General features: G+C 36.6%; 1 protein-coding gene across 1 annotated transcript in view; it reads left to right on the top strand.

The window, feature by feature from the left end:
- The window catches only part of CNTN3 (contactin 3), an 89,659-nt gene that overhangs the window by 33,565 nt on the left and 32,032 nt on the right, over positions 1 to 24,062 (top strand). Inside the window, exons 2-5 of the mRNA XM_010166296.2 lie at positions 2,529 to 2,646; positions 16,535 to 16,738; positions 17,044 to 17,146; positions 18,142 to 18,326. Coding sequence (XP_010164598.2) covers positions 2,529 to 2,646; positions 16,535 to 16,738; positions 17,044 to 17,146; positions 18,142 to 18,326 — 610 coding nt within the window. The remainder of the gene's footprint in view (positions 1 to 2,528; positions 2,647 to 16,534; positions 16,739 to 17,043; positions 17,147 to 18,141; positions 18,327 to 24,062) is intronic.

The raw sequence follows: 24,062 nt of genomic DNA, 5'->3' as shown, positions 1-24,062 counted from the left end.
AGGATAAGAGCCTCTGATTTCAGAGATACAAATTGATCTGTAAAAGTAAACAATCTTTTTTCTATTATTTGCTTACCTTTTACAATATTTTGTTTACCCTGTCAGTTTTCTGAGAACTTAATGTTCCTTCCCAATGATTTTATGTAATAGCAAGTTTTGTTAGAAGATACAGCACTTCTCCCTAGTGTTATTGCTGTTAAAATACTGACTTTATTTTTAAAAAAACCCAAACCAAACAAAAATCCCAAACAAACAAACCAACAAGAAAACCCCAAACCAGTCTGTGCTGTTATTCTACCAAACAGGACTGGCTTTGACCTTAATGGTTTGAATAAGCTACAGAGTCACCTGAAAATCAGACCAGAATTTTATATATAAGCAGGGAATACTCTCCAAGGTCAGAGTTTTACAATTCATTGTATAATGTTGATATTTTGTATGGTGATTTTTAATTATTTTCAAAGTGGTGCCAGACAATGTGTAAAGAGATTATACAATTATATAAATGAATTAAGTGATGATATTTCTGCAGCTGGGTGATTAGTCTCGTACTTAAACTACTCTAGAAGGTAGGATGGAGAGCTTCCTGCTAATTAGTGAAAAATTATTCTTTCATTGTAGTATGGATCATGTTCTTCATTTTCTGATGGATTCTGCATTGCTGCTTGTTTCCCCAAAAACTATTCTCCTGTGACAGCAGTGTTCATCTGCAATCAGTGATTAATAACTTCCGCAGTACAACATTGCAAGAGATCAAACCGCAGAGCTGCGGTGGGTCCCCGTACCTGTGGGATAAGGAGGATGTGCCTTTCTGAATGCCTTGGTCATGTCCTTTCCTGAGGTGACCTCAGCCCAATTCCATCCTACTCATCCAGTGTGCTGGACAGCACAAACAGATGAGTTTCTGGAGGTCTAATTGCAATAAATGAACACGTATGGTTAGAAAGTGGTGATAAACCATTTCATTTTAATTGCAGAAATTATGTGTATTACATAAGATGTGTAACTTGCAGAGGTTGTGATGTCTAAGAGGGTAAAATTTGGTCAACATTCATTTTATATGTAAAATAGATTTGTTTTGGTAATCTTTAAAATCCAAATTGCATAGCCGTTTTCATCCTGATGTCTTCTGGGATTCTGTGACCTCTTGGTTCTTCCTTTCATGACTCAGGGAAGTTGTGTTAGAGGAACCTAATGAATCTATATTGTGATGAAGGGAAGAGAAAGATGCTTAAAAGGCCTGAAACGAATTGCAAAGCATGCTATTTTGGTCTCCTAGTGAAATTGGTTTGGCTATGGTTGTATGTGACCTCCACAACGTGTCCAGCAGAAGGATCCAAGATTATTCTGTGCATGAAGAAGAAGTAGGCCCTGAGATGTACCTGCATAGAAATTCAATTAGAAAGCTGAAAATAGCCCTTTTAAGAAACTCTACTATGAGCTTCATGTGCAGGAACAAAGAATAATACAATATCTTATTGCAGCATTAAATGTGGGGGTTCTTTTTAAATGAAGCATTGAAATTCTAATCACTCTTGTTCAGTGTTCTGACTGTAACAGCTGTTGCTTTTCAGTATTAAAAAATATTATATTTTAGGAAATAGCTAGTGTTGGTCAACTCACTACTCCTATTATGCTTAGTTACAAAGACAGCCTTACTTTAAAGACTTTGTGTGTTGGTATCCTTTACAAGGTTATAAACAAATGGTTTTTTAAAAAATGATCTTCTGTTTGGATTTGTTATGGAAAAATACATGGTTTATTAATGGAAAAATCTTTCTTAGTGTAGTAATTCAATCTGAGTTTGTATTGAATGTTAAATCTAGCTTAATTCGAGGACATAATGAGACTGTACTTTCTTGGACTTTGAGTCACCATTTATAGGGAAAGTTAATATAATTTTATGATAAAATGCTACTGCTCTGCAATTTTGCACTTATAAATACTCTGTAGTATTTGTTTTCTCTCTTAAAAAGATCACAGAAGACCTGAAACCAGGCAGAACAGAGCACTAGGTCAATATGCTGAAGTGCAAAGTGCTTTGCCTTCTTCAGAGCTTTGCTATGTTACAAGGGATTCTATCGCAGGGAGATGATTGAGGGGTTTCTTTTCTATTTGAAAATATATATATGTCTGTTTTCTAAATAGCTGTGTTAGTGTTATTTTATGGTTGGTTAAAGGAGCTTGGTAGGATCTTGATGCTATTTTCATCAGAGCCTTCATTTTGGAAGAAACAGTGGATTAAGGACCTATTTTTAAGTTATGCTTATGGATCTTTTTTGGTTATCAAAAGTAGGGTAGCATAAGCCTAGCATAAGCACAGAATTAGCCATAGGATCTGTTTAATTATGTTCTTGTAAATTAGTTCAGTCCTAATTCTGTCATCCTGCCTCTTGCTGAACAATCATTTCTTTTGCAACTGATCCACTGAAATCGCTGAATTTAGTCGCATGCTCAGAGATACGGTATCAGGATGTGAGAACTTGAAGCTCCTGTATATTTAATCTTTTCCATTTCCTAATACCCAGCTCACCTTTCTTTCAAAAACAGATCTTGAAAACTCCAGGGCAAAAATGAGGAGTGCGGTGTCAGTTCGAGAGGGGCAGGGAGTTGTGCTGCTCTGTGGACCACCCCCCCGGGCAGGAGGTAAGGGACCTTCTGGGATTTGTGCTTCTACCAGAGCTGATTGACTGTAAAGTGGAATATCTCCCTGGAAATGCAGAAGAGATCCTTCAGAGAGAGCAAGAGTGAAACCTGGTTTCTGAAGTAAATACAGAGAGAGAGAAAACCAAACCAAAAGAGGGGGAGGGAAGTACTTAAGAGGATTTACTTTTATCTTGAAATGCCTTTCTAGCTGCTAATAACTTCTGCACACCTAACATGTCTGATTTTTATTATATTTCCAGTAATTAATTGAATATTTTCTGGAGTTAAATTCTGCCCAATTTCACAATTGCTGAGCTTCAGTGAATCTGTTTTTCTCTATGACTAGACAATTGCAAAGAGTAGATTGTTGTCTTTAATTATGCTGGTATCTACCTGTTTTCTTATCGTCAAGATGTTTGATAGTGTCATGCAATGATACTGGCCTACTTTAAAACACTGCTGTCTGCAGGGTGGGCAAGAAAATGGATTCCTTGTGGACCAAAAATTGCAAGTACATTTTATCATTCCTTCTGCATCTTCAGTCTTTGACTGATTGCTATTGAGCCTCAAGTAATATTTGAAAGTAACTGGTTTTATTCGTTTATAACTGATACGGAGTCTCATTGTTGAAGGGCTGTGATGTTAAACATTAGATTTGATTCCAAACCCAAGGTAATGTAAGCTAAACATGGAATACAATAATACAGGTATTGCGACCTCTTAAATTTGGCGGAGTCCAAGCAGACACAGCCATAAAGTGGCAATTTTACAACTGTCTGAGCTTGCAGAATTTTTTCTCTCTAAACTGATACATACTCTTAAATCATCTTTATAGCCTTACAACAGCTTTGTCTTTTCAGCTGCTGAGAAAATAGGTCATTCTCCCAGCTATCTATAAGAATTAGAATGATTAAATATTGCTTCTGTATGCAGTCCAAAGTCTGAATTACCCCAGCCTTTTTTATACTCGTATCCTGTGCATGGGTATTCAGCCAGAGGTGGCCATCAAGCTGACTACAACTATGTACCGAGTCTTGCAATGTTGAAGTTTGAGGTGCTAAACAGGAGGTGACAAAAAACATGCTCACATTGCTAAGAACTGTGGTTCAAATCAACACGTGGAAGAGGTGAGAATTTCTTTTGCAGTCAGCAGATGGTATATGATTGACACCCCCCACACTAATTGTGTTATTCATGCAAAAAAGAGAGAACCGAGAGCTCCCTGAATTATCTAATGGAGTTGAGAATTTGTACCAGAATTATTTAGAGTCCTTGGATTTGTTTGAGAGTTGAAAGATTAACCATTAAAGTTTTCAGGACATATGGAGAAAGATGTAAAAGTCCTTCCTCTTCTTTCTTCTCCAAAATAAACCTACAGCATGGTAATGTCAAGCATACAGCGCCACTAGATCTGGCACAGGAGGATGCAGGTTGGTCTTATGATAAAATACTCATTTTATCATAGATAAAATACTCATTCATTAAGCAGAAGTCATGTGTTAGGAATGGCGGGGATGGTTTAGGAACAGCTGACCTGGCTTGAGGGCTGTTCAGCCCTTTCCAGATCAATGATCTGATTTCCTACCCCCACACTTTAATTCTGTATTTGTTGCACTGAGCTATAAAATAATTTCAGACTAAAATTTTCAGACTAATTTTAGACTATTTCTAAAAACCTTCTCAAATACCTTGTTTTCTCTTCCCCTTTAGCCCCTGAAATATTGTTCTTTTGTGTTCTGTCATGTTGTGCAATTTCTAAGTTCCTGCTGGCTTGATGGAGATTTGTCTTCTTGTTCTTCTTACTTCTATTTTCTTGAAGGCTTCTTATGGAGTCTTCAAGAGGAGACTTGATTAAATTGTGATTATTCCTCCATGTACAATATTCTGGTTACAATAGAAACCAATGTTCATCCCACAAGAAAGAACAGTTCATAATAGGGAAAAAGGAAATTGCTTCCCCTCTATGATTTGGCATATTTTTTCTTTATGTTAGCCACCGATATTTACATAAGTAATATGAATATCCTTTTTCAAATGGGGAGCAAATTATTCATGCAGTTAATGGTATTTTTTGTCCTTTTGAAGCTTTCAATTTCAGTTCTATCAGGATATGGACATCTGCCATTTAAACCAACAACGAAACTGCATTTAACTTCATGCACATCAGCTCTTAGGCTGAGCTTGTATTTTAGCTTTGTTTCTGTGATGGCCATTGGTATACAGAGGGAGGAAGATGTTGCTCAGTATTTCCAGTTGAGAGTGCACAGATCAATTTCATATTTCTGTCATTAAACACTAGCTGTATCACAGACCACTTCAGTATTTTCTTTAGAGTTAGCTCACTTTTCCTTTTTGGCATTCCCTTTTTTAGCAGTTTTGTTTGAGATTTACTGAATGGGAGACTCAGTGAATGACTGGCTCTGTTTGTGAAGACTTCCTCCAAATAGTTTACTAATTCCACTGTTTTTATGTTAGATAATGTAAGTCGTATTACAATTGAGCAGTGATTTTTGGATAATTAAGATGGACATCTGTCATCATTCTGCATGACCATACTTCTGTATATTATTTTAATTCCATTACAGGAAACCTGTTAAAATACCCTGTTTTTTCCACAAATCAGTAAATCATCTGCCCCACACACTCCAAAGATAAAATGACATCTAAAATTGATTTACGTAGCTCTTCTGCTATCTCTTTCAGTTGTTATATCTACAGCTATTTTGACTTTTTACTGTGTTTCTGTTGTGTTTTTGATGGTTTTAAAGGACTGTCAATAAAACAAACATCTCCACATATAAAACTTCATATTGGACACACTTAGCATGCAGCTGGTTAAAAAACATTCATGCGATGCTAATTTTTTTTCTTTCTGCTAAGAATGGAAAAGGCTAGACATATGGAGAACTAAAAATGATTTTTCTCTACTATTGATCTTGTTCCAAAATCAGTATCTAAGGAGTGACAAAGCCCTGAGCAGAGCAAATCCTCAAGTTCCTTTAGGGTTTTACTTACTGGTACTACTGTATGCATATCATGATTATCATGTAGCTTGTCTTCAGGTCTTATTTCTATTTGATAGATACTGTGATTTAGATTTATTTAGTACAGTCAGTTTTACTAATGACATTGATTTTGGATTTGTAAGGTATATTCTGCTCTTCAGGAGAGAAGGAAGCCATGTGACATAGTCCTTTTATGTTCTCTGTGGTGGTTTCAGGGCTGCTTTATACACAGAGGAAAAAAAGATTGTTAATGGTAAATGTGAATATTTGCTTGATGGTTATTCATAAACTTTTTGAAGAATTCAGACTTGCCTGGAAAAACTAGGAATTAGCTTTATGTTGGTGGATATACTCCCTGTTATCTTGTTATCTGTGGGATATGACCATAACCCATGAGAACCTGAGTAAACGGCAAGAACGTTGTGGAGCCAAGTTGTTGTTGCTTGGAAATTGCAAGGAAATTCTACTTGTCTTATATTTGTGATTAGCCTCATGTGATATGAGTTCCTGTTTCATACAATATGGCAAGAATATTTCTACATAAATAAAGCAGCAAGAACATGTCCTCCGTCTTACTATCATGCCCTGATAAATACAGACTTAATCAATAAATAAGAATGTATTTGAAGTATAGGAATCAATTTAGCTTATAGTTTATTATTTAAAAGTCGTGACATACTGTTATGAAATTATATTAAATCATGGAAAAATAGATCCCAATTTATTGTTCACTGCTTGGCATTCACAAATATTTCAGTGAATAATGTCATGTCTGTTGCAAATTAGTATTTAGACTTGCAAATTTTTGCTCATGTCTCTTGTACTGCCATTTGGAGACCTGCAAGTTCCAGCAAGACTCTGCTGCATGAATAACATGGCATGGAAAGTATCTCAAATGCCAGAAATATTTTGATACTTTGGTTCTTTCTTTTCCACAGCTCTTGAATATCAACATGCTATTTTTCAGGGAACTGTAAATTGAATTGATTTTACTTACTTGGCTTTGGAAGCACTTCATACCCTTAAAACAAAGCAAAACCAAACTGATAGAACTCCAGAATATAATTTCTTTTCTACTGCCCATCGGTGTGTTTTCAGGAGATGGAAAGCATCCTGGTTTTGCACTTCTGCTTTGTGCTTTTGTTGCAGATTGTGGATGACACTCAGCTAGGCATGAACGATAAATCATACTTGCAGTAGGCACATTATGAGATTTTTGCACAAAAATGCATTCTAAGGAGAATAGTATGTTGAATATTGTAAAAGCAATGGCCTTAAAAATGGTTCCATAGTGTTCTCAAGCTGTTCTCAATCTGCCAAGGAGAAATGGTATTTTTATTTAAAAATATATTTTGCAATAGTCCTGCTGGTGTCATCATCATCATCTGCACAAATTTCAGTTGACAGTTTGAAATCAAATGGTACCCAAGAGACACTTTTATTTGTCCATATGAGGGACAATAATACATGTTTGTAGCTGGATTTTACAATGATTTCTATCTGTTGGAGCATTATTTTCACCACCAGTAACAAACCAGCGCTACAGAGAGAGACTGTTCTGTGCTTTATCAAATGTGGTCTTTATAAAGTACATTTTCTTTTGATAAACTTGTGTGCCATGCTGAAGTAAACCAGGCTAAAATTAATATATCACAGAATCACAGAATGTCGGGGATTGGAAGGGACCTCAAAAGATCATCCAGTCCAACCCCCTGCCAGAGCAGGAACCTAAATGAGATCACACAGGAAGGCGTACAGGTGGGTTTTGAATGTCTCCAGAGAAGGAGACTCCACACCCTCCCTGGGCAGCCTGTCCCAGTGCTCTGTTACCCTCACTGTAAATCCTTATCTATGTATTTGTGCAACATCTGCAACTACTTTACAGTCCATGTTTTTAAGCTTGCCTAGAAGTATATAACTGGCCTAAGAAACTTTTAGCAAAAAGATGCATGGTTCCAGTTTGGGAAAGGACAAACTGGACAAGCAAGGTATCGCTCCAGATTCTTACAGAACTCTTAGTTAACTTCATTTTTCATTATGCACATCAATCACTCTGAACATATGAATATATTAATATTTGTATTTTTCTTAGGTACTTGGATACTTTCTATAAGCCTTAGTTTGAGAGATGTATCTAGATTGGGAAGGATCGCTTCATAGCCAGGTAGAGCATAGTAGGCAGTAGAGCATAAAGCCTGGAAATATCTGTGATCAGTAATATTAGCTCTCGTAAATTTTGCACTATATCTTGATTACCCATTGCAAAATGATTATGGGAATATTGCAGCTTTTTATCATTTTGTTCTGCAGGAAAGATTCTAGCCTTCAAGCCTTCATATCTATATGTGTATTTATGTATTATTTAAAGTAGCGTTCCCAAATACACAAATTAGAAAACAAAAGCTCTTTTAAAATCTTGGTATTTTAAAGCTAGATTATTCTTTTCATTACTGGGGTGAGAGAGTGTGTCAGAACCTATAGTCTGTGCAGTGAGGGATACAATTTCACCTAAAGCCCAAGGAAGAGTTTTGCATAAGATTGGATCAGCTCCTGCTGGCTGCAGTACATTAGATTTCCACTAAAAATTCACTAAGCTTTTGGTATATATAGTACTAGCATCTATAATGTGGGCTGGTGTGGAAGAGAGCAAAGAGTAAAGCAGACTTTGGGACTAATACTGCATAAGTTGTATCAGCAAAATGTATGTGGACACTCCAGAAGACCTTGAAACACTATGGGATATGCTCTTTATTGCTGATACCTGCTCTCGTTAGCCCTCTTTCCTCAATGAACTGCAAGAGGCAGCAGCATGAGATGAGTGTTTTAATGGGAGACTGTGCCTCCTGGCACTGGGGTATTTGTTGGAAGAACGAGGGATGGAAAGAAAGAGGAAGATTAGGAAGAACTAAATGTCAAGAAAAAAGTTGAGGTCGAATCTTTTCACTTAACTAGTCTCAAGTATCTCACAAATGCCTTGGGGAAAAAGAGGGGGAAACTGGAATAAATAACTGTATTTTAGCCCTCTACCAAGATTATTTTTATTCCTAAATTGTTACTGTGGGATTCTTCTCCTCCAGCTTTTTATTATCTTCTCTACTAAAATATTTGAGTTTTTCTTTGGAAACAGGATAATTGATTACTAAGAAGCAGGAGGGAGATGGCAGCAGTCCCAGCACACAGTCATAGCTGATCATTACAAGAGCACTGAAAAGTTTGGGTTTCCACAGGAGTTTACCATTTTCACAGACATTTACTGAGTACCTTCTCCTAAATGAGAGCCAAACTACTAAATGAAGTTTGTCAGTAATCACTACTTCAAGCTATAAACATTAGTAAGTTCCTTTGAAAATTTACAGTTGGTTATTTCCATTAGTTTCCCTTAGTTTATCTCCTTAATACTAAATATTAAGAAGAAATCAGGTAAGTTTAAGTTGAGCAATAAACTGTCATCTCTTTATCATCAAAATTGAGGAAGCAATTTAAAATATTTTCAACTATTGAAAAAGCACAACAGAGTTGTTAGAAATGCTCAGAGCAATTAAATGTAAAGTTCTGGGGAGGTGATTAAAATAGAAATTTATCATTAGAAATGGATATGACTAATGGGTATGTATTTAAATATTACTTCCTAAAGCAGTTTCTTACTTTTCTGCATACTTCCAGAGTCCAAACAATTTGATCAGAGACAGTATACTTTGAATGACACAGCTAGTCAGAAACAATATAGTTTAGAAATGTGATAAAGAGAAACTAATCCATCATCCTGCACAGCTACAGGGGAAGCAAAATTGGGTTTTTATTCAGCACTGGAACCCAAACCTAGAAAAACATTTTATTAGACTTAGCCATTAGCATGTGGACTTCCTCCGAAGCACCATGGAACATTTAACCTGCCAGTTAAGGAGCACTTTCACATTACAAGGTCACATTCAGTTTGAAACTTAACGCTAGTTTATGGTCAAACCCCACGTGTGACAGGAGAAAGGGAGAGAAAAAGACAGTCAGCAGGCAAGGCCGTATTGCTGTGCTGCTCTTCCAGTGGATATGCTGTTTGCAAATGTGCTTAACATGAGGTTTTCTGTGGTATTAATAAAGAAATAATGCTGCTGGTCTTGGAACATCTGTGTTTCCCAAGGACGAGCTTAGAAATGTTTACATTCTGGTTCCAGTGGTGGGCTTTGCTTTTGACACTGCTGTGGAAGACTTGGAAAAACCACTACAAATTGTTGAGTATAGAGAAAAACAGACCTTCAGTGAGCTGTTTTACATCACCAGAGCTTTGTCACCTGTGCCAAGGTGACCAACTTGTGTGTGTAATTAGGTAGTACAGACTGGTTTGGGTTGGAAGGACCTTAAAGCTCATCCGGTTCCAACCCCCCTGCCATCAGCAGGGACACCTTCCACTAGACCAGGTTGCTCAAAGCCTCATCCAACCTGGTCTTCAACACTTCCAGGGAGGAGCAGCCACAACTTCTCTGGTTGACCTGGGCCAGTATCTCACCACCCTCACAGCCAAGAATTTCTTCCTCACATCTCATCTCAGTCTCCCCTCTTCCAGTTTGAAGCCGTCACCCCTTGTTCTGTCACTCCCTGCCCTTGGCCAAAGTCCCTCCCCAGCTTTCTTGTAGGCTCCTTCAGGTATTGGAAGTCAGCTAGAAGGTCTCCCCAAAGCCTGTGTTTCTCCAGGCTGAGCAATTACTACTAATTGCTACTTGACCAGTTGTGGTTGTGGGGTGTGTGGGGGGGAGGTGGGCAGTAGTGAAAAATACAATTGATGCTGCAACTATGTCCAAAAATTGATTATTTTTAATTTTATTTTTTTTACATTACACTGGCTAATTTCAAAATCAGAAAACGAGTGGACTTTTGCCATGTTCCATTTAAAAATGAAAATTAGGTGTTAACCTGAAGTAGGAACCTTACAATTTCAGCTAAAACATTACAGTATTCTCATTAAATGTGGAGATTGAAATTGCAAGATATTACATAGGTCTCTCACACTGCTCTCATTGTTTTGGGTTATTCCATGTACAGTAGCTGCATGCCTAATTACCTGCACAGCATGCTGAAAATTGATCTTTTATATTTTATCTACAAACTAATTCACCTTTTATGTCAAAACAATTAATGATGTACATTAGTTTCAAATCAGAGTGTTTCCATTATACTCTGGAATAAAATTAGTTTCTTAGGATATGTTCTTCACTTTTTATAGCTGGACTCAGATTCCCATCATACAACTTATATTTTGTATAAACAAAAAATATCTTCAGACAAAAAAAATGAGTTATCCTGAAGAGTTTGGGGCAAATTTCAGAAGCATTACTAAACCTCCAAATTTTTTCCCCAGGTTGGGAAAATGGTACAACTGTTTTAACCAGATACTTATTGTCTTGCTTTATTCCTGCTGGCTACTATTCAAGCCCTAGGAGAGAAGTTTGTTTTGTAATTGCCATTATTTTTATATAGAAAACATTATCAAAAAGTAAACTAAAAACCTACAGTTTATACATAGACTGTGCTCTGAAGTGTAACTGCAGCTTTTGTAAACAGCTAAAGTTTTATACATTATTATCAGTAGTAACTACTGATGCAAACAATTCAGCATCCTCCTCAGAAATACTCAGTTTTGTTTTGTTTTTCCCAACTTAAACAGTTGTTCAATTTCTAAAGTATATAATGTGCTCAAGAATATACCCTAAAACCCTGAAATGACATACAATTTATTTCCAATAAAATTCTAAAGAGTTTTTTTTATTGTCAAAACAATACCGTTTTTGAGAGTGGCTCCTAAAGACATTGTAATGTAATATCCAGTTCATGTATGTTAGGGGATCCCATATTGGAGTATATAAACACCTTATGCCTACAGTATTTTTATTTGTAAAACAACCTTTAATGTTTACAAAAAAAGAAAAGAGATAAATTTGTGATTTATTTTATGGCAGAGATGAAGTATTACCTTTTTTTTTTAATCTTTCTTTTCTTCCCTGAAGTCCAGGCACCAAGAAGAGCTTTGCAGCTGGCTGTGCTGGCTCACCAAAGGAAGGACAGACTACTCGAGGCAGTGCACTAAGTGAACTACAGTAGCTAGATTTTGCCCAAGTAGGCAAAGTAAAGTAGAATCATAGAATGGTTAGGATTGGAAGGGGCCTTAAAGCTCATCCAGTTCCAACCCCCTGCCATCAGCAGGGACACCTTCCACTAGACCAGGTTGCTCAAAGCCTCATCCAACCTGGCCTTGAACACTTCCAGGGAGGGGGCATTCACAACTTCCTTGGGCAACCTGTTCCAGTAGTGAATGAGAAGTTTGAAGGTAGCGTGTGTAAGATAAAATGCACTGTACCCCTGGGGCACTCACATCTGCAAGTACAGTGACCTAAACCCGGAGCAGCGTCATCCTCTAAGGGTTAAGCTCCAGTGCACTAAGGACGCTTTACATCTAGGTTAAGAGCATCCTCTGGGAGTTTAATACACTCTACCTCATGCAGATTAATTTCCTACTTTTAAATAATTTGTTGGCCCTTTCCCAGGGGTTCCCACGCAGGCAGCCACGCAGAGCCGTCCTCACGGACTAATTGACGTTTCTGCGTGTGACCGCCCCACAAAACTACGCAACAGCTCGGGCTCCGCGTTACAGCTCGCTCCTTCCCGAGTGATGCTTTTGCTCCATTTTCTGTCACTTCTTCACAGTTTGAGCTGAAACTGGGCCAAATGATGAGCTAATTGGTTTCTTCCTTAATTATGTAATCTGTCATTAACCTCTCAAAGTCGCTGGTACTTTTCCATTACTTTTAACTGTACGATAGGTAATTCAAAATAGCTGGTTGGTGTAAATTTCCATGTCTTTAATTGCAGTTTCTGTCACTGCTAAATTTGGTCTGATTACTTTCTTGCAAACACTTTTTAAAAAGCCATATACCATCATGTGCGTTAGGCAGAGTGCCAGTTGAAGAGAGAAAATACCAGGTTATTCAGCTTCCTCTTGTATCTCTACTACAGAATATTGCAAAAATCTGAATTAAAGAACTGTGTGAAATAATACAGATTAGAGTATCAATAATCGATATTAAACTTCTTTTTAAAAAAAAAACAAAAAACAAACCCATAAAACCTCTTCAGGATTGTTGAGTCAGCTTGATGGACTCAAAATCAAGTATTTTCATTTTTTTTCAGGATTATTTATGGAAACATCCACTTCACTAATTGAAATATATTCAGTTTTGGACATGAGAACTTTAAATCTTTCAGAAAAATACTGTTCACATCATTTACTTTGGGCTATTTTAGAAATCTTATTTAGGTGAATCTTTAAATCTTATTTGTCTTTGGGGCTAGCAGATACATATTAAGCAGGTTTATAGGAGTGATGGTTCAGAACAAAAGGAACAGGAGCTGGTAGGGAATGATAAGTAAAGAAGTCCTTCAGAATTTGTGCATTTAGTGCATAAAATAAACTATTAATTATCCTTCTCCTTTTTGTCATAGGTCTATATATACCCTATTTATTTATTTATTAATCCAAACTTTCGCTGTGCTGAATTCCTGAATTCATTTATGGTTTTAGATTCCCACAACTACTTAAATTCTTAAATTCTGTTTGCAAGAAATAAAATAGTCCTGGTTCAATTCCCATGCTCTCACTGATGTGTTGCAGCCTCTCTTAGATGAAATGTATAATGCAATTAAAAGCCATCTTTTCATAATTATGTATGTGAGTTTAAGGCTTAACTTTGAACCCAGTTAAAAACTACTAAATGGGTGGAGCTTACTCCTTTATGTTCCTTTTATGAACATTAATTTTTTCTTATACAGGAAGTGAAGATACCTTTCTTTTTTCTTTTTAAGGTTCATAGGTAGCAGTACCATGGTAGACCTTAAAGACTGTGCTGATTTAACTGCTGGCTTTTGTAAAAAGTTAAGTTTAAAAATGACAGGCAATTTAATAAGCAATTTTTAATTGAATAGTTAAATGCATAAAGCGCCAAGAACAGCATGTGTTGTAGCTTGTAGACTGCACAGTAAATAATAATCAAATAATGCAAAATAAAGAGGAGAAGCTCACCAAGATGTAGTAAACAAATAAAAATTGAGTAATAACTGTAATTTCTAATGCCTTATCCATATATGGTCACTAAGTAAGGAAAAGATGCATTGGAAAGCAAAGGCTTAGCTCTCTGGGGAAGCCTAGGAGGGACATATTACTTCCATTTATAACAGAAAAATCAACTGAAAACTTGTAATTGACAGAAAGGGAGTGAGTTTATGTCCCTTGAGGGGCCCTTGGATCAGCAACAGGCAAATGGTGTAAACATAATAAATCACAGAACAAGTCGTTTAATATGAATTTTTTTAGAAAATAAGAATACAGTTTTGTAAAGTACAATAAATACAAAATGAGATATGGCTGTGGGGCACTGGTAAAGGAACACCCTGCTCCTTTTTTGAGAGAGTAGTTGAAAATATATGTTGAATCAGAAATTAGGTTTCCAGTAGTGCTTATTCATAAGATGTTGAATGATCCAATTAAACTGGAATACACTCTGCGTAGCTTTCATAATCATAGTGATGGATTTCAATGAGTCTACTCTTGATTTAACCCAATATAGTAGGAAAGAAATCAAGCTGCTTATTTTCCTGCTGTGTATCCAGAATCTGTCTGTCCACTTTGCATGTTTTGAATAATAATCTTTTTTCTTTTTATTTTCTTTATGGGTTTGTTTTGGCCCCCCCCCCTTTTTTTTGTGAGAATGAAATCATAATTTGAGGTATGGAAAACAAGCAGCTCAATAAATACCAGAACCAATAAAGCCTGGCTTCCCACACTTTTGTGTCTTGTGAATGTCTGAGTTTGATGTAGAACTGAAAATGTAAAATTTTGTTTTCTTACAGTTCCTGAATTGATACCTGATTTGGTCTACAGCTTTTCCCTCAGTCTTGTGCTCAGTCTTCATTCAGCTGCTCTGTAGAAATGGAATTATGTTTTCTTTTCTGGTCTTTCCCATTTAGCAAGGCAATATAATCCTTCCTCTCAAAGAGGTCGTAGTCCCCTTCAGCCTCTTTGGCTGTACTTTCTCTTTTTCCTTTTTAAAAATTATTATTTTTTTTCTATTTGAAGTGGCTGATAAATACTGAATAGTGACAGACCACATCCAGCACAGCTGCCCCCACCCCACTGTGCTTATTCAACAAGCTCTCTCAATTCAACAGCAATCCATTGACCTCTGCATCTTTGTATTTTTGTTGTAAGATGGGAGAATAGCTGTACAGAATATTTTTCTGTTGACTGTATGAATATTCTTTGGCTTGTGTATGAGATTCTTGTGGCACATCTCAAAAGTCTTGCTGAAGTCAAGGCAGATCATGGGGTTTCACTTCGCACTGCACCACCTACCTTGCATCTTCTTGGCAAATCCTTGTTGGCCTTCCTTATCGTAAATTAATTACACCTCTCAGGTTATATAGGAAGGAAATTCTAGAGAAAGCCATTTTCACCTGAGGACACACACTGCAGGTCCAGAAGGGTAGATGGCTGTTTCCAACAACAAATATTTCCAAATATGACAAAAGTTTAACTCTTGAGAGAAGTCCTGAGACTATGAATTGTTCACACACACCACTCCTGCAAAATGACGTTAACGGCAGGAGTTTAAATAGTGGTAGAGGAAAATTAAATGCAATTATGATAAACAATTTCATTTTATGCCCTTTTTGCATTAACTAGTCCATAAATATTTTAATAATTTTGTTTATTGCCTGTTTTTTCATCTTCACAATCTTACTTTGTGTTAAATGGTCCTGTTGGCTCAGCGCTTTCCTGGGTGTGAGGGTTGCTCACAATGAGGGTTGTGAAAATGCCTACTCTCCATTTCATGACTGCACCCAAATTTGTGCACTTTCAAATTAAACCTTTGCAAAAAGGGATGATCTCCGTTTTGTAGGGGCAGTGCAAATGCTACAAGATATTTTAACATGAAGGCAGGTCAATCAAGTTATAATTGTCTCTAATTAGCACTTGCAGAAGCTATAATCTTTTTATAAACTTTCAGCTGAGCGGCACTTGGGTGAAAAATTATTTCTTGCCTGTAAAACCATTAAAAATTAATTTCCTTTGATTCTGTAGGATATGAATGAGACAAGCACGTGGCCTTGCACAGGAAGGGGCTTTTGCCAGTTAAAATTGGACTCGGAGAGCTCAGAGCTGTGTTCAGAAAAAAACAAATTGTAATGCAGTTTTTGCCAAATCTCTTAGTTTATATTTTGAAGCATGGTGTTGCTTTCAAGTGACTATAATGAATGGTAGCAAAGGCTATTTTACCATTTCATACAGAGAATTTTTAATGGCATTTTTATGGATTTTTGTATAAAAAAAAAGTTTTGCTCTGTGGTGAGCCCTATTGGGAATTCATGCTCCTTTAGACATTAGCTTCACTTGCATACACCTGTGCTGTTTCTGTCTGCTAAGTATCTGGCTGAGTTGTTAAGTAGCTACTAAATGAATAATGTTTCTATTTTAGCAAAGTTTGGTCTCATTTTTGCTGTCTGCTCCTCTTTCCATGCATATTAAGCCTTAAAAAAAAAAAAAAAAAGCAGATAAAATTATCCTTGCATAAAGCACTTGAATTCCTTTCACCTTTTTCTTCTGCTGGAGGAGATAAGGCTTTGGTGAAAAAATGGTTAGTTTTGTCTTTTTTGTTTGTTTTACTTGTTTCTGGTACCTTTAAATATATCTCTATCCTTCATTGGCTCTCTGCTACGGTTTGTTACATAATACAGCATTATATATAATACAATATTAAAAATACAGTAATAAAATTATCTTTGAAAGAAGAAAAAGTTTTAAACCCTACCAAATATCTTTATTTCTTTTTTTTGCCAATTAGAATTGTCATTCGCTTGGATCTTCAATGAATATCCATCATTTGTTCAAGAGGACAGTCGTCGATTTGTGTCTCAAGAGACTGGCCACCTCTACATAGCCAAAGTGGAACCGTCAGATGTAGGAAATTACACCTGTGTTGTCACCAGCACCGTGACCAACAGCCAAGTCCTTGGGTCACCAACTCCTCTAGTGCTGCGCACGGATGGTATGACGTCCCTTCTGCATAAATAACGCACCTAGTCCTCAGTGAACTTTTATTTTCTCTTACAGTGTAACCTTTTATGCATTCTCAGAGTATTGATTGCTTTAAAAGTTAAACTATTTTGTGTTGCGTGCTTCTCTTCCTCTCCTTAGTCTGCCAGTGATTTTACTGGCAGGTCCCTATGCTTCTCTTTCTAAATGGAACGCAAGAGAAATAAACTTGCTTTTGAATTTAATGTGATGTAATGCTAAAGAAAGAAAAAAAAGCTTTAAAAATTAAAAATTACCTTTTTCAACCATCTCTCATAGGTGTGATGGGAGAATATGAACCCAAAATAGAAGTTCAGTTTCCTGAGACACTTCCTGCAGCGAAAGGCTCGACTGTGAAGCTCGAATGCTTTGCACTAGGAAAGTAAGTTTTCTTCTTCATCCACCGGGGAAGTTGAAGCACGTGAGGGTTCATGTGCCCAGCAGATGTGGAGTTCTGGCAGTTGTTTTGGCGGTGTTCTCTAAAGACAGGCCCTATTTTGACCATCACAGCTAGTGCCTTGAGCTAAGGCAAAGAGTCTTGGAGTAATTTTGGGGTTTGTTTAGAATGAAAATGTGTATGTTGGCAACACAGGAATATACATTTCATTTCAAATTATCTTGAATCAGATCAGTGTACTTCAGAGGTCCTTCGACCTAGCTGCTTTCTCTGTGTAGAAGGAACTGTTGCTGAAATTGTCAAGAATTTTGTCTGAATTTTACTGTTAAATGTATTTGATGCTTTCATAATATTGTTCTTCCTTTATAGCTGAAATAAAGATTAAAGTGCATTCCTATTCTCAATGATATTTCACACACAATTGATATCTTTTCTCTTTCACAAATGATCTGAGAAAGCATTTATGTTTCTGTAAAGGTATTTACTTACCACTTGCAGATTATTTGCAGACAGCTTTGTCAGGTGTTCATAATTTTGAGTGCCAGATTGATAACTTAATCACATGCTATTACTGTAGTTCCTCAGCTAGGTGAGTGAAAGTTTTAAAATCAGAGAACGAATGGCTGTACTAGGATGGGCATTTCAGCAGACTTGCCTTGATTCTTTTTCCATGGAAGTCACTGGTAAATCTCACCCATCTTCAAGGAAAGCCAGTGCTGATTTCCAAGAAATTTTACAATCGTTGGACATTCACATGGATATTAATGAAAAATTTGGTGCTGCTAATAATAACGAATGAAACAGTACATGCAAACCAGTTGCCACAGTGTGTGACCATCTGTCACGTACAATATGAATCCCACTCTTAATACAAGCTTTTAGTCACTTCTGAGTCTTACAGTGTATTAGTTTAAGTATCTAATTTTGACAATCAAGTACTTTAAGCAAATCTGTTTTAAATCCCATTATTTTCTTTGTAGCCCTGTGCCTCAGATTAACTGGAGAAGAACTGATGGTTTGCCATTTCCAAGTAAAATAAAGCTGAGGAAATCCAATGGCATGATTGAAATACCTAATTTCCAGCAAGAGGATGCAGGGCTGTATGAATGTATTACTGAAAACTCAAGAGGAAAAAACATTGCAAGAGGACGTCTCACTTACTATGGTAGGAAACTTTCTCTCTCTCTCCCACCCTTCTTTACACGTGAAATATAAACCTCTTTAGGGTACTTTGGGGTTTACAGCTTCTGCAATACCATCAAGCATTTGTGCTTAAAAATCTGTGGCATCTTAACTGCTCGCAGAGAATGAGCGCTTCCGCACCAGGTTTGTGCATAACATTTCATAGAATCATAGAATGGTTTGGGTTGGAAGGGACCTTAAAGCTCATCCAGTCCCAACCCCCCTGCCATCAGCAGGGACACCTTCCACTAGACCAGGTTGCTCAAAGCCTCATCCGGCCTGGCCTTCAACACTTCCAGGGAAGGGGCATCATTTCTAATAAACGTCCAGGCTCAAGAGGGTTGCTAAGAGTAGCATAAAAAGTGCTCAGGCTTATTTTTCTTTGATGGAACGACTTTTTTTTTTTTTTTTTAAACACTTCTTACTGGTCCATTGGTGAAAAATTAGAGTTTCAATCAATTGGATTTATTTGGGAGATCATTTAGACCTCACATTTACAGGAAATGCACATTTTGTCTTGCTTTAGGAAAAGATTACTGATGGATATTGTAAATCCTTTGCTTTCAAAATGACCATTTTTATTTTAAAATGAGTAAATAAATGAGAGAATATAATCCAGCATAGGAAATAAAATAATATAAAATTTAATAGCTGGAAAACAGACACTCTCTCTTGTGAATTTAAGGCTATAGAGTGAAATGAATATCAGGAAAGCGCATTGGTAGTGGTTTAAAGCTAGAGTGATTTGCAACAAAGTGGTAATTGACAATTTTTGTTAAAGCTAGATCTCAGCAAATATAATTTTCTTTAGGTAAATGGCAATTTAAAGAGTGTTTCAGACTGTGCTTTGGAATGCTATTCCTCATGTTGAAATAATTGAGGGAAGATATTTTTTTTTAAGTTGTGTGAAAAAGCATTGAGCATAGCTACTGTGCAACTTTGAGCAAATTTTCTTTCTATTTGCTACTTCTGTATGGGAAGCTGCTGTTACTAGAACACACAGAGTGCTGCAATGTAAATTTTAGTAAATGAAGATTTTAATTTAAGGCGCAACAGATTTCATAAGAGGAGATTTCTCCCTGCCTCAACTTCCAGATTAATAGTTACACTGAATCAGTGCCCCATCGCTGGAAATGTTCAAGGTCAGGTTGGACAGGGGGCTTTGAGCAACCTGAATTTTCCATATTTTAGTTGTAATTATGACTTTTTGAGAAATCCTGTGAATAACATAGGGCAAAAGATCTAAGATTATTTATCCAACAGTGTCATATGTCATTCTGAACTTGGCACTACGCGTTTGACTTTATAAAGTGACTTTTATCACTACTTGAAAGTTTCAAACAAGTTGTGGTTTGTAAATCAGTTTGGCTCAATATTCCTCCTCCAGTTTTAAATCAGGGTAGTTGTAAGACACATCAATGTAAACTACATATAAAATAGAGTAGATTTGTTCATTAGTCCTTGTAATGTAATTACCACAGTGGGCAATCTTGAGGTATTTGACCTGGTTCCCAAGTTTTGTTTTGCTCATTAAAGGACACAGAGCTGAAATAAAGGATGTTGCTAATCAATAAAAACAAGTAAGTTGCAGTTTTGTGACAAGTACATCATTGTGAACATTTTCATTACAAATCCAGAAAGGGATCTGAACCATCAGAGTTCATATTCCGGTATAAATGTCTGCCCATATTAGACTCATCCCTAATATGGATGTTTAGCCTAAAAAGAATAATGAGACCTTTTAATGGCATTAATGGCACTCCAACTGTTTTGTTTAATTTGTTCTGCTTAATGAAACCCGTTCTGCAGAATTAAGTAGATTTAAGTAATCTTTCTTATTTTGTTACTTCCTTTGTTGTTGCAGATAGAATGACAACAAGTCTGTTTTCAGGGTAGGATCATTTTAACACTTTTAGATAATTTGGAGAGTTTTAATTCTGTTTGTAGATTAATAACGTTCTATAACTGAAGATGTCTTCTGATGGCTTGCCACTGCGCATGATATTAAAGCTCAGAAATCTGTTTGGTAAAGATATCTAACCATATGCCACTCTGTCTTCCAATAAAAGATCAATGTTGAAGGAAGTTGTTCTAAAAGCAGATGAGGACTTGGAGGAAACTAATGCAATATACTCAGAGTCAAAAGACTTAAAGTAAAAAATATCCATCTGCCAGAAAGTGCCTGCGCTGGCAAAGATGACACAAATCTGTGTCGTTGTGTTAGTGGATGTTGGCTGCCGTTTAAACCCTTTATTGGTAGAAGTGTAAGGTGTGACTGTTAATGATATATAGAAAAATACAAGCATTACAAACAGACAAATGCCTTTTTATTGCAACAGCAATGACATTTATTTTCCTGTCCTTAGTAGAACAAGCATGTTTCTAGTTTACCCAAAAAAGAGTATAAGAAGAATTGGGGTTAACATTTTCCAAATTGTCATAGTGAAATAATGGGGCAGGGAGAAAAAAATTTTCCATGTGACTGAAAATTAGAAGGCTTTCCTTTCTTTGCAGATTTTTAAGATTCTTTGCAAATGAAACATAAAGCTAGTCCTAAACAAAAGCTTCAAACATTTCATTGCTGTGCTATGAAATGAAACACTCTTATTCTTCTGATTTGTTTTATGAGCTGAGACTGTAAGATTTGAAATCCGAAAATTGAGTTTTTCAGTGCATAAGTTGTTTGATTAAAAAACAAAGAGTCACTTATGTTTTCTATGCTGTCTTGCCTCTTCTTCCAATAATGAATTATAATCTTGAAACCACAAAGCGCTTGAACGCAGGCTCATCTTTAATCACATCCATAGTCATTTTCTCAAGAATGCTTAAAAATATGTTTCGTTTAGAAATTCTGTGCCCATCTGTAACTCTCTTCATGAAAAATGAAATGGATGTTGGTTTTTTTATGTGAGTTTTAAATACAACTCTCAACCCATAGTTGAAGTTGATAATTAAAATAGATACTCTAAACCAGATATTCTGAGTTCTTTCATAACATTACTAACAGACTATTAATCTTCTTTTTTTCTCATGAAAGATTTTATCAAGAAAAGCCCAACATCAAACGTTCAGTTTATTGTCATTTGCACAGTTCCAGCATATGTTCAATGCCATTTTTCTCCTCAAGGGTGTTCAGAATGTGCTAAAAATAGGACAAGATTATCTAACTTTGATTTAATATAAAACCTGAATATATAAATAATTTGCTTTCACTTTATTAGTATATTCATTTGTCATCGCTATTAGCCCTTTCCATAAAGAGATAATAGAAGAAGAAAGAACCCATGGTGACGTTTCGTGGCATGAAAAAATGAGAAGAGATGAAACAATTCAATTTTTTATTTTAAGATGCAATTAAATGTGTAACATGGTAAAGATACATAAAGCAGTTAATTGAAATTATAATTGAAGAAAAAATATTCTTAATTAGCACATGCTGATTTAACAGAACTCATGCTTGACAGCACCGAGGTAAAATGTTTAACAGGGATAAAAAATTCTGCTGCTGTTGTTCTCCTTTTGCTCTGCAGTGGTGGTCTGTGATAGCTCCCAGTAATATATAGACTCTACATATTTTTGGAGTATATCAAAAACCACTTGTATATTTTGTTAATTATTTTGCTAATAATGTACTGCCAAAATTATGCAGAAACTACATTATTCATGTATGTAAAAGAGCCTCACTGTTTAAAGCTTTTGCCTGATAGCCTGTCTTGTTCATGGAGGTATCTTCAAAGTATTAACTACAAAACTATAAATGACTAAATAATATCAAGGAGTTGCTGAGTTTGATCAACCTACAGTTTAATTGTTGGTCCTGTCTAATAATTTAATTGCCTTGCTACAGAGACAAAATTGTTCATCTTTTTTTATATACTAGAACTTTCCCCAATGATGTAGCAATTACCTGTTGCTTGAGAGTATTTTTATTTCTGAGTGGAAGTCACATAACAGACCTCTTCAGAGATGTGCTAGATGCTTCTCTAGGCCCAGGTGTTTTATCAGTAAAAAAGGTATCCATGCTTAAAGTCACTTGGAGTTTTGAGATAAAATAAGGTTCATCGTTGCTGTAGGCATCAGTATGAGTGTCATAGCCTGACTTCAGATATACTACCTAGAAAAATGAAGGTTACATTTTCTGGTTGTTTTTTTTTTCCCCAGTATGCTTCATAGCTGCTTTCCCTTGAACTGAGGAAAGTTCCTTTTGACTCTTGATTTATTACCCAACTGCTGAGCTATGCAAAGGTATTTTCAAAGGAGATTTCCAGCCCCGCTTTCATACTGTATATTTCAAAGTAGAGATATGTGTATAAGCAGACTGCACCTTATGTGCAAGCCCCAATTAGGAACTGTTCTGGAAGAGCTTCCCATAGTCTTCTGTCTCCAAGCAGAGGCATTGCAGACCTCAGTACCCTCTGGGAGAGCGCGGTGCCTGGACAGAAGTCATGGACCTGAAGGTCTGCATTTCCTTCATGCTGTTCCTATGGCTTACAGCATTAAAAGGAGATTTTTATCGGAGTCACTTACTCTGAAGGAGACCATATATAAAAATACGTGTTGACATACATCATGCATCATATGTGGTACTCCACAAATTATTTGCAAATTAGATCTCAGCACAGCTTCTGAAAAGTGTCAACTTATTCAGGCGTTCCTTTGAAGAGCTTTGTCACAGTCACTCACTGCAGTTGGTCTTCATTCACATAAACCCTCAGAGCAGTCATTGCAAAGGGTTTCTTAGAAGTCTAAAAAAAAAAATGATTCTTCCTTTTCTTATGACCTATAGAGATGCCCTAGAGTATAATGAAGCAACAGTTGTTTTCTTCAGGAAGACCTACTTGGTCTAACTAGCTGGAAGAAAAGGGAGATTGTAGCCACTAAAAAATACCATGGCCTAGTCTGCACACTGGGATAAATTCTGTGAAGTTACACACTTGTATCACTGCTTGCCTTTGGGACCATGAGTATTGCAAGGAATGTTTTAGGCAAAAGCAATGGAAGGAAAATCCAGGCTGGTGCTTTTCCAAGTGACTGACCATGAGGCTGACAGCTCACCTTCTTTAGAGAATCAGTTACCTACAAATGTTTCGTCCTGAGGGAACTTCGTATGAATCCTTCACAAAGATTGCACAGCAGGTTCCCAAGACTTCTTAGTATTATCACACAATATGGATTCCTTTCACAGTCTCAAACCCTGCACTACTACAAACTCTATTAAAATTAACTTCCAACCTCTCAACTGGTAGGACATCATCTTTTTTTCATCTCAATGAATATATGTTGCCTGCTTGCCTTTTCCTTGCCTAAGGAGAAAGGAATGTTGTTTCCTGAGGAAGATCTAAGTTATACACCAAGCCAATGCAGTAGCTCCATGAGAGAATGAGGCTTTGCTGCCAAGTCATTAGTCTTTGTTCAGGAGCACAGATGTTGCAGTGGTGGTGGAACCAGGTGTTCTAAGCAGGTGACATGTGCCTAACAGTGAGTATTCCTCAAGAGGAATAAAGGTGTATATTCAGAATCATTTAGGTACAGTCAGGCAGAGCTCAATCAAAAGGGCAGTGTTGAGCTTGGAAAGTCATGCTTATGTTTTGAGAGGGTGTGGCGATCTACTGATACATGACCTTCGGTCTGCACTTTTCTCAGCTGCTGCAATGTGGACCATGTTTACCTTGGCCAAGATTCAGAGTATTCAGTGGAATATTCCCAACTGGAATTGCCC

Source organism: Antrostomus carolinensis, unplaced genomic scaffold, assembly GCF_000700745.2.
Source record: "Antrostomus carolinensis isolate BGI_N321 unplaced genomic scaffold, ASM70074v2 scaffold9334, whole genome shotgun sequence".
Lineage (NCBI taxonomy): Eukaryota > Metazoa > Chordata > Aves > Caprimulgiformes > Caprimulgidae > Antrostomus > Antrostomus carolinensis.
Note: the sequence above shows the minus strand (reverse complement) of the source record. Positions and strands in the feature narration are given on the sequence as shown.